At 37.7% G+C, this 10,970-nt stretch overlaps 1 protein-coding gene across 1 annotated transcript; it reads right to left on the bottom strand.

Annotated features, from left to right (window-relative positions):
- Nucleotides 1-3,451: 3,451 nt before the first annotated feature.
- LOC139708641 (protein FAM228B-like) lies at nucleotides 3,452-10,970 on the bottom strand. Its single transcript, XM_071620580.1, has 6 exons — nucleotides 10,806-10,970; nucleotides 9,624-9,839; nucleotides 5,908-5,985; nucleotides 5,002-5,193; nucleotides 4,343-4,511; nucleotides 3,452-3,729 (listed from the first exon to the last, which is right to left on the bottom strand). The coding sequence occupies exons 1-6, from the start codon at nucleotides 10,911-10,913 to the stop codon at nucleotides 3,452-3,454; spliced, it is 1,041 nt and encodes a 346-aa protein (XP_071476681.1). The 5' UTR covers nucleotides 10,914-10,970.

Below are 10,970 nucleotides of genomic sequence, written 5' to 3'. Positions count from 1 at the left end.
AGATCCATCTGCGAATGCCTGAAATGCCTTATCATGTCATTGTATGTGTTTGTATGTATGTTGGCGCAAAATTGTTTTGATTTTCATGAAATGCTCCTCCTCTACTACATTATCACATTTCTTGTGAGTTGTAGGGCTTGAATTTTTTCCTTGCTATTGTCACGGATATATACATACACAAGTTTCAATCCCAATACCAAGCTTTTCTGGTATCTTGGTCAAATGCTAAACTAAACTTGCATAGACAGACAAATGAAATAACAAACAAAAAACATGCAACTCCTCTTGCACGACCAAAGAGAAAGGAAAGAAAAAAGAAATACACAGAATGCAGTATATCTATTTCAATCTGGCATTTTTTTTAAGTGAAATTTATTTTCATCTTGTCCTTGATATGTCACACAATGTACAAAAGAGTGCAGCTAACTTTACACATTCCATCTAAAAGCACCTTTTTCTCTTGTATATAATACAGAAATATTGCTATCAGGACGGCAGAGCGAAAAGAAAGTCTTTAAAATCCAGAACCATTCAAGATTATATTGATAACTTACGTTTGATTCATCAAACTTTTTAATTGAATGAGAATATTCAGTTGTGTGTGGGTGTGTGTGTGTGTGTGTGTGTGTGCTTACAATCACTCCCAATTCAAAACATTTGGTTTACACTGAAGGTGCATTTTGGTGTCTACATTACTTTTGTATCACAGAAGTCAAGTGGACGGATTTAATACAGAATCCATAAATTACTAACTCCGACCTGCTTTTCATGAAAGACATTTTGACAACATTTCTCTGAGTAGGAATTACGGTAATATGCCATCTATTTTGCGGGGTTTTTATTTTCCCGAATCTCGCGAGTTGGGAGCTATTTACCAGGCATTCAGTTACTAACTCTCCTGGAGGAGTCTACGCCACTGAATGTTTTTAAACAGACAATTGGCACCACACAAATGCTGTAAACCATCATCATCATCATTCGTGAATTTAACAACACATGAAAATATCACCTTTTATTCCAGTACGAATGTAACATGCACATGTGCATATCTCCATCCATTTCTGTACTCCACACCATCGTAAATTTAAATATTCGCGAAATTGTTGGGGAGTCCTGTTTCTCTAAAAATTTGACTAGTTTGTATATATGGCGTATACAGTAATATATGGTCTCTCAAAGATGGTTTGAGCTTCATGCTCATTGTATGAATGTCTAACGCCGGTTCACTTTGTGAAATGTCATTATACTTAATTCATACATGGTGTCATAAAATCTTCTCACAAAATCTTGATTGCCAGCAGCATACGAAAGTGAGAAGATCATCAATTAAATTTCTAACCAATAAACACAGCTCAGCATTTTGTGGTGAAAAATACACACATCCTTCTAGATTTCCTCTTCTACTTCTGTAAAGACTTTGGAAAATTACACAATTATCTCGTCAGTGATCACAATTACCAATGATCCCCCTTTCAAGTGAATAACATGTTACTGCACAAAAGTAATGTTCAATTCTGATTTGTATACTTTCTAATCAAAGGTATCAATATACTTCTTTCATTGTGCAGTCTCTGACATCTTACCCTAAGCTTGGTCTGCAGTGAAGGCTATGTGATATATCTGTAATAACATTCAAGAAGTTCAAAATAATGACAAATGCTGTCTTTATTAATGACCCTGTGATCTCAACAGTATACATGTATGTCCCACACCATCTATATTGCTTTGTGTTGAGTAAAAATGTCCACTAGCAAAATGCTGCTAAGTCGTACAATGTATACCACACACCTCTGATTTAACATTAATAATACAGCAAAAGTCTTTGATATTGACATAAACAATTCATATCAGATATTCAATGTTGAGCAGCTTGTGTATTTTCATATTAAAATATGCATAGTAGAAAAACATGTACTCCAGAAGTGTTGACTGCTTTTGCATAATTCTGTGTTTCAAAAAAAAAAAAAATCCTGTCCACTGTAAATACATGGCACTTTCAATGACAAAAAGGACACTTGGACATCATATACAGTATTTGGAGGTGAAAAAGGCATATGTTCAGGTAATTCTAAATAGAGACGTGCTGATTTTGTTCTTTTGGCTACATAAAGGAATTTTTCTCTTCATCCACAATGAAATGTAATTAGCATCACATTTTAAGACTCAAGATTGGCAATAACATATCATTTACACTCTTTGTTTACTTGTGCAGACTGAGTAAAGAATGCTGTAGAGGGCTTGAGTGTTTTACAGCAGGTCTCAAAGACATGTAGTGATAGATGAAGAATGTGTAATTATAGCCATGACAATGAATGATCCTCATCCATATCAATCAATTAACATTTTATCGACACGTGCTAGGGGACACAGTGGTATATTTCTAATTTTATAGCTGATCTTTCAGCAAAAAAGCACACAGAAATATAACCTTGAGTACCAGTACACGAAGAAATATCTAATGGCAATGGTATCAGTAATACCAGAACAAGGCTCATTTTAATCTTTCGCTTGATAGTACAGCCATGTTTGCAAAATGAACCATTTTAGAGGCATTTTACACATGTGGGATTCCCATGAAAGGAAGAAGACTATACATGAAGCACAGATATTTGAAAATGACATCATTTAGCACATGTTATGAATTCCGAGAAGGTATTTTACTTAAACTTACATATATCTCGAGTTTAACTATAAATTTTGTACCATTTACTCTTTATATTACATAGAATATTCATACAAAAAGCACATGTGTATGATCATACATACAGAATGTAATATTTACACACCAAAAAATAGTTATAGAGTGCATATTAAAGTTGATTGCATTTGCATAATATTTCGAGTACAAAACTCCACCTATTTGTTCTGCTACTGATTTTTTTTTTTTTTCGCAAAGAACGTACCACAAACATGGACACACTTACATTGAAAAAATGAATGCATCCATGGCTTTGCATAGCCAAGTGTTCAAAAAAGTGCACATTTAAGTAGGCTTCTCACAGTGCAGCATATCTGCATAGAGCAATTTTTCATCTCCAAACACATTCTTTTTACATCACACAGGAACATCAATTTGGCAGCTGACCATTCAGAAAAAAAAAAAAAATGTCTCAAACTGCAGAGTAACACATTTATCACTCAACAACATCTAGACAGAAAGAGACAAAGTAAATTCACTCCAGTGTAATGTGCTTGTGAGTGTTGTGTCTTTTCCACTGGAATGGCTTCAAGAACACGCACACAGTGTACATGAGTTCTGGCGATAAACAACTTGTGGTTTGTCTTGATTGAATTAGTCTCATCGTGTCAGCTACAGAAACTTGTGCCTTCTGAGTGGTCGTGTCAATAGAGGAATAAAATCAAGGGAAAAACGGGTCAGGATGATGGTAATGTAAAATTCATCATTTCAGAATAGAGGGATGAGGAGACAGTGCCCATGCTGTTGCTATGGTTACGTTGATACCATGGCTGCCTGTGGAGGACTGGATGGCTGTAGAGAATTCTCCAGCAGCCGATTCTCGGGGCTGTACAGCGGTTGTGAGAAGTCGAAATGGGTATCGTTGAAGGCAGGGTTCATCCTCCGCCGACTGGCTAGCCTGACCGGACTCTCGATGTCGTGGAGAGGCATGGCCAGCCACGTCGCACACTCGGTACCATGGCGACCGAGAGGAACCAGCGGCAGCGGTGGCAAGCGATGGCGCTCTACAGCCTTGTCCTGCAGAACTTCACCTGAAATGGATGAAGAAAAGATTACGACTTTGTCATATTGAACTCATATACTTACCACACAAAAATAGAATAAAGCCACTATCATAAGCTGTGTCTGAAATTCCATGCAATACTATATGAAAAAGGCATTACAAACTGCTTTGCCTTATACATATTTTCCTTAATTTTAAAGAATTCATTCTTCTGTTTTAACACAGCCACAGTTATCAGAACACATGCTCAGTGTAATTCTTTGACATGATAAAAGGATTCATTTTCCTATATTAACCAAAGCAACAAAACATGAAGTTTTACTCTGAACAAGTATGGCAAAGTGGTACAACATTAAAAGTCAAATGGGGGAGGGGGATGCAATCTACAGATCAGAGTTCCGTTTCATAAAACTTTTTATCAGAGACAACTCCCATATTCCTGTGACAAACTTGCTCCATAGCCAATCAGATGCAAGGATTTCAGTAGCTTGTAACAACTATGAAAACTTGTCACTGATAACAAATTTTATGAAACGGGGCCATATAATACCAGAGGAAGATAATTCTAGCAGTCTATTCACAAAGAATTAGAGCATATTATGCTATTAAGCCAGGAGGACCAGGGGTAGTAGGACCGTTACCTGTTTGGCAAGCTAGGATGGTCCTGTCCTCATTGTTCCTCTCCCTCTCCTGGTGCAGGGTTGGGTCTTCCTGGGTGTTTCGGTGAATTTTGAGGGGAGCTGGCCTTGGAACAACCAGCTTCATGGGATCATATTCTTCCTGGTCATAGGTGTCCAGGAACACAAAACCCTGGAATGGCAAATGAATAAAATGGTCAAAATATGAACATTCTCAGTTCCATAAGAACAACAGAACAACGAGTAAAAGAACTTTCAGTGTTAAAAGGCATGTGATCATATGGTTATGACTATAATATATTACATAAACATAAGCTGTGTGGTCTTCTTAAAGCCTGAACTTCAATATAGTCTCAGTTAACTTTGATGAATAGCGTACGGTCATACTAAAAGGCCAGCAAAAGTCTTGTCAAATCTAAGGCAAAAGGTTACAAAGTTACAGGCTATGAAGTCTACTGTTCTGGCAGATGTTGGTTGCAGATATGCCAAACAAATGAAGCAATCATGTTATTACAATATTTGTGCAGTATCTGTGCACTTTGTTTATGATGCTGCACAGTGTTTATCATAAAACCTGTCACTTTTTATGTTACTTTAGGATAAACTATTTAAAAAAAAAAAACATGTTGTCTTGATCTGTTTTCCTTCTCCTCTCCTCTCACCTTCCTGTTGCCATGGCGAAGATATTCCTTGTAGATGTTGCGCTTCCTCCGGTCCACCTTGGGGTAGTTCTTCATCTCGCGGTAGATGCTGCCGTCGATTGGCTCCCAGATTCTCTCGCTCCACTTCTTGTACAGCATTTCCTTTTTGCGCAGGTCCAGGAAGGATTTGTTCATGAGGTAGTGGTCTACGTCCTGAGATGAGGTGATCGGGAAAAGAAAAACAGGATGCATCATCAGTCATGAGTCTGGATAACAATTCTTAGGATGTGGTATCATTGCTTTGGAATCCATAACTAAGAGAATTACTGTAAAACCAGAAATGTTCGCACGCATTTTAATTTCCTGAATTTTGCAAGATTCAAGACTCGGGAAATTAAAAAGCACTGAAAGTTTTTGTCTACACTGTAATGCATTGGATGCCAGTGGCAATTCGCGAAAGTTTCATGCTGCCAAAAAGGCTGATTCATTTCATTTACATACAATCTATTATATTCCTTCTGGCATGATAAGATTTGCTTCTTGTTGTTGTTGGGTTTTTTTTTTCCAATATCACAAATAACCCCTGGGCATACCATGGGGGGCATTATCTGTTTTATAATTTTCCAGGTGTTGTGTGTACAAGCATGATATACCACTTCACTTGGGCTGCACCCTGCTCTTTGAGAGAACTGAAGTGGGATTTTGTGCATTCTTAGGCTCTTACTCTCCTAAAAGTATTGCAAGTACAGAGTACAAGTACATCTGATAAATTTGAGAAAACACACTGTGTACTGTAACTTTGCACCCGTGAAACATCCAGTATAGAAAACAATGTAAGCGCACAATTGGTGTATGTTTTTATCTGGTGTGGAAGTCGGAACTTGGGACAACATGCAGCTTTGCATGTATTGCAGTTATGGGACTTACTTTGACAAATGTCTTCTCTGTATTCAGCACATCCATGTACATCTTCTTCGTTTCCTTGGATTCAGGATCTGCCTTCTCCTGAAAAGATAGTCATGGAAGAAAAATAGTAATTGCATACAATGTTAACACTTCAAACAGTAATTAAAGACTTCTAAATTGAAAATTCAAGTTATCATGAGAACATATGGAACTGGGATCAAAATATCAACTAGATCTTACCAGTCCCTTTTATACAAGGCAAATAATTCTTTTCTTAACAGAAATGAACCGGTTATCTAAACACTTAAAAGCTGAACATTCCCTTCAATTTTTGGTCCAACAACTTGTTTTGACTGGAGCCTACTTTTAATATTCCCTACAGGGACTGTAAAACCATACACTGTTTTTCTTCCTTTTTTTTTTATTCCATAAGCAATAAATAAATTGCAGATGCCAGACACACTCTACCCAGTAGTTGACAATATAACCATGTACCGTGTATCATATATACAGAATCTGCACGCTAATTAGTGAGCAGTTCATTACACAATGGGTTGCTACGACAACCGCAGAGCAGCCATACATCTGACTGCACCAAGGCTGCGTTCATTAAGCCACTGAACTACTTGTAGACTCTAGTGCGTTTGCAAACAAACCTACACCATTAGTGAAGTAGACAGCAGAAGAGTAAATAGAAAAACATCACCTACCCTCCAAGGACCCTGTATACCTTAGTAGCCACACATGCAGATATTCATGAGGTATCTCTTCTTAGTTTGTTTAGAAATGGACCAATCAATTATACAACCTTACCAGGCAATAAACCAGAATCAGTAGCTTCATATCCCTCAAATATAAACCTATTTTACGGGAGGCCTGTTATAACTCAGCAACCAAGGACACCAGCAATAAATAGTGGCCTATTCCCATGATCACCATTAGAATCCATGTTACCAGGAAATGCCAATCCTACACTAAATGTCTCTCTTATCCATGCTTCAAACTATTTGATATTTCCCTATTCTTACAAGAAATATCCTCATCCCTCCCCCCATCCCTCCCCCCATCCCTCCCCCTTCTACAGTTGTATTTGCTAAGTTATCTTTGATTTGCCTATGTACTGTGAACTTCATACTGAGTTCATGGTCATGTTTGTGACCTGCATTTAAAGATAATTCTACACAAAATATGTACACCAACACAGATAACATGTCTCCTGCAGATAAATTTGCTCAAGCTGGATGCGTGCCCTCCTCCTTGTTTCTCACAGCAACAGAATCCTTTGACCCCTCCCCTCCCCCCCCCCCCCCCCCCATCATCGCCGTCACAATTGTTGATCTCCCTTTAACAATGAGCTCTAATATTGATTAATGACCCAATCAAATGAATCTCGACTATTGTCTATGCTATAGATTGGTGGATTCTCTTGTACTGGCAACCTCCATCAATGTACAATCCCTATCCTCTGATTTCGGATTATCATGGGAAGATCTTTCTCCAGAGGTAAAAATATTGATTTTTCAAACCATGTAGAGAGAAGACGGTCTGTCTAGGAGTCATAACCAATGCAATGATGATTCCTCAATGGAGATCTCATTAAAAATTCAGTGAAAAGGCCTGTAGGACTCATGTGAACCAGTGTCCAACTCAACAAACAGCCTGTTTTCTGGCCTTCACTCAGATTACAAGCGTATGTAACACTTATTTGTCAGACCTGTGTGACATTTGAATAGCATCATCAGCAGTTTTAATATCATCTCATCTTTCATTTCTTCAAGGATCTCCTGAGTATGAAGAGCGGATAAAGGAATACTAAGGAACACACTAGCAAGCCTGTGGTTTGATCTTGATATCGGAAAACACAAGAAACTAGTGTGTATAGTAATTACAAGCAAAATGTGTGGAAATTTGAAAGGTTCAAACCCAGCAAAGATCTCTATCGCACAAGTAGAAGTGTGACATATTATGCCGATGACATTTCTTACACGTATAACAGCTGTGTCTTGAAACTTTTCCTGCTTTCAGGATTCACAGAGCGAATTTATGTACACGTATTCTAAACTAAAAAACTTCAAACTTTACGTGAAACTTCTATAGAATTGCTTGTCCTTGAAAAGTACAGTGGGGCTGAGTGAGTTATAATGAAATATTTTAGGCAAGTTGAATTGCAATGAAAGAACTGTATTTTTGATGACTACATAAAATTGTGCAAACATATGTGCCATGTCTTGAAAATACCCTTCTCTAAAATGTTACTCCTATCATCAAATCTTTTCATCTTCACAAGTAGATCCTCCCACGAGAAGGCTACAGAAATTTTAAGCCCACTTCCAATCAAGTAGCGTCAGAGAACAGAGGGAGAGCAATGGAGTGTTGTTCATGAAGTTAATTGTTTGTGAAGAGTCCTTTACAAGAAGGTATCTGATTCTTCCCTCCTAGAGCAAACAAAGAAGCAACAGCCATATTGTCCTATGCGACAAAGGAGAAAGATCTTTTGTAAGTTGGCTTTTCACACCGTGTAGAATCAGGGCAAGCTTGAAAATTCTTCTCACTGTGCAGTCAAATACAGTTTATCATCAAATACCAATCACTGAAGTCCTGGTGGTATTGGACAGTGCTGTTTATTGGAAGTATCCGCTTCTTTAATACTCACTCTCAAATATTTCCTATTCAAAAGTGCAATGTTGTCTGGCTCATTCTTTGGGATGAAACACTTCAAGTTTCAATTTGTACAGTGTACCTCCTTTAAGAGTTCTGAAATCTGCATCAAGTCGAGTAACACAATTGACTTGCTGTCGAGGACTCAAGTTAAGAAAAGGAACTTCGATTGCAGTGAGTACAGTACAAAAACTAAACATTGCAATTGTTACTACACCACTACTTATCACAACAAGCTGACACATGTGTGCCAACTGAATTGTCTTTGCATGCAATGCAGTTGACAGTGCTAACAAAGGCCATCAAAACCTCAGATCAATATGGGCCACATGAGAGAAATAATGCTAAATCAATGCCCACTGCAATCCAATGACAGGCATTCCTCTCCTTTTGTTTTGGATTGGATTTGTTGATTCAATGTAACCTATTCATCTGGCCTTTTTCATCTTTTGTATTATAAACATTCAAACTTGCATCTTTTCACTTCACACAGTGTTGTTTTTCTTTCTGCTTTCCTCACCCCTTCCCTTCCTCTTATATTTGAAAGTTTGATCAATTGATCTCTGTCAGCCCATCTGTCTATCCATCTACCAAGAAAAGTGAGAAAAATATGCTTTTCTGCATACCTTCCTACTTTTGCATTCAAAATCACTAAAAGAAAATAGATCAACAACATATTCTTTTATGAATGTGATCTTCTTCATATAAAAGTGAATATAATACATTTATTATGTGAGAGCCATATTCAATCAAATAACTTCATGTGACAAAACAATCCATGATTGACAAGATCAAAGAGCAGCAGAGGTTCATTCCTTAAACAACCATGTTACATAGGGTCATAAATAAGTTTGTTTTGTTTTTTCTAGGACATTATTTTACCAAAAACGCATGTGGTACGCACACATGTGTAACCACAATTATTTGCCTTACAAATGATTCCTGCCTTGGATAACTCTTTTTTCATAAAGAAAGGAAAAAATAAAAACATCTAAAGACTAAAGAATTCAAATGTTATTGGTGTCCTCTCTCATCTCAGCTAAAGCAAAGCAAACCTGCTAATAATTTAGTCAACTCACCTGGACATGTCTGACAGCCTTCTGGCAGAGCCAATTCTGAATGTTGGTCGTCTGGTCCAGAGCAGACCGTGAGCTGCCTGCTGAGGCCATGCTGGCCCTACTCGGGACCGGAGTGCTCCAGGGCCGCCTGTCTACCAGCGCCTGCGGGGATGATGCTGGCTCTGTCTGCTCAGGTAGCTCCTCTAACTTTCTTCTCCAAGCATACCTCCTGGTGAACTGTTAGGTTTCAAAGAAGGAAAGCCAACATTGATATTTCACAATTTCTTTAGTGAGGATAACCTTTTACATAGTCACTTGCAGAGTCTGAAACAGAATTGTCAAGTGGAATAATCGAAATCCTCCTCATTTAAGAAACAGATGAATATTGAGAAAAGAGGGCTGCTTTTTTTAAAACCAACTAGACATCTACTGTATATACAATACATTATATTAGATGTAGTTAATCTAAATGATTCTAATGTCAATGGTAGATTAGAACATGGAAAAAGGAGAAATAAAAGAAAAGAATAGGCCCTAGACACTAAGTATGTATAAGCCAACATATCATCAGATAAACTCATATCACGGCCATAGTCAATTGGTTTAACGAGTTAGATGACTGGCATATCATCAAATGTGTGCATATAAATTCTACTTGGACAATAATCAGGTTAGTTGGGTTCTTGAAATTAAATAAAAAACAAATCTAATAGTAATAGTAACAGGCCCAGGCCTAGGTCTATAAAACTTCTAGACCTAGTCTACAGTGACAGAAAGGTAGGGCCCATTTCAGAACATCAAACATTAACCAAGCAGCCCCTCAACTTCAAGTATTAAAAAAAAAAAGTGGCATAAAGTAGTCTATAAAGAGTAAAAGCCAATTATAGGAAGGCTACAGTCACAGGAACAAACCTCTGCTGCAGGCTTCACACTGATCAGAAGTGTCAGAATGTCCATGCACACACACTGCCATTCACACCTCACTTCCACCATTCAGTCGATCACTGCTGTCCGTGTAACCGCCCACACTCCACCCAGTATTCCTTATCAAAAAACAAAACTAGTGTCCATATCATACTAAATGAGAGCTCTAACTATGACTATCACAATAAAATTTGAGGAACATTGACTCTAAAATCTGAATCTCTTCTTACCCGAATTTTCGGGCATTCTGGTTACATTTTAAACTCTGTGTGTACTTACCACCTTCTGGGTATCGTTTTCTCTCGCATCATCCAGTAATTTGTCGCGCACTTCGGGGGAATGAATCCTCACATTTTCCAGTCGATCCCTTGCTTTTACTGTCTGCATTTTCTTTTATATTATTTGATGAGATTCTGTATCATCAAAGAGTTCACTTCATTCTAC

This window comes from Diadema antillarum, unplaced genomic scaffold (assembly GCF_040938485.1).
Source record: "Diadema antillarum isolate AM-2024a unplaced genomic scaffold, OU_Dant_1.0 seq00001360_RagTag, whole genome shotgun sequence".
NCBI classification, from domain to species: Eukaryota; Metazoa; Echinodermata; class Echinoidea; order Diadematoida; family Diadematidae; genus Diadema; species Diadema antillarum.
Note: the sequence above shows the minus strand (reverse complement) of the source record. Positions and strands in the feature narration are given on the sequence as shown.

Coding starts and splice junctions, on each gene's coding strand:
- LOC139708641 (XM_071620580.1), bottom strand. CDS start 10,913: ATGCAGACAGTAAAAGCAAGGGATCGACTGGAAAATGTGAGGATTCAT. Junction 5,194..5,907: donor CAGAGAAGACATTTGTCAAA/GTAAGTCCCATA, acceptor ACCTCATCTCAG/GACGTAGACCACTACCTCAT. Junction 4,512..5,001: donor TTCGCCATGGCAACAGGAAG/GTGAGAGGAGAG, acceptor TTGCCATTCCAG/GGTTTTGTGTTCCTGGACAC.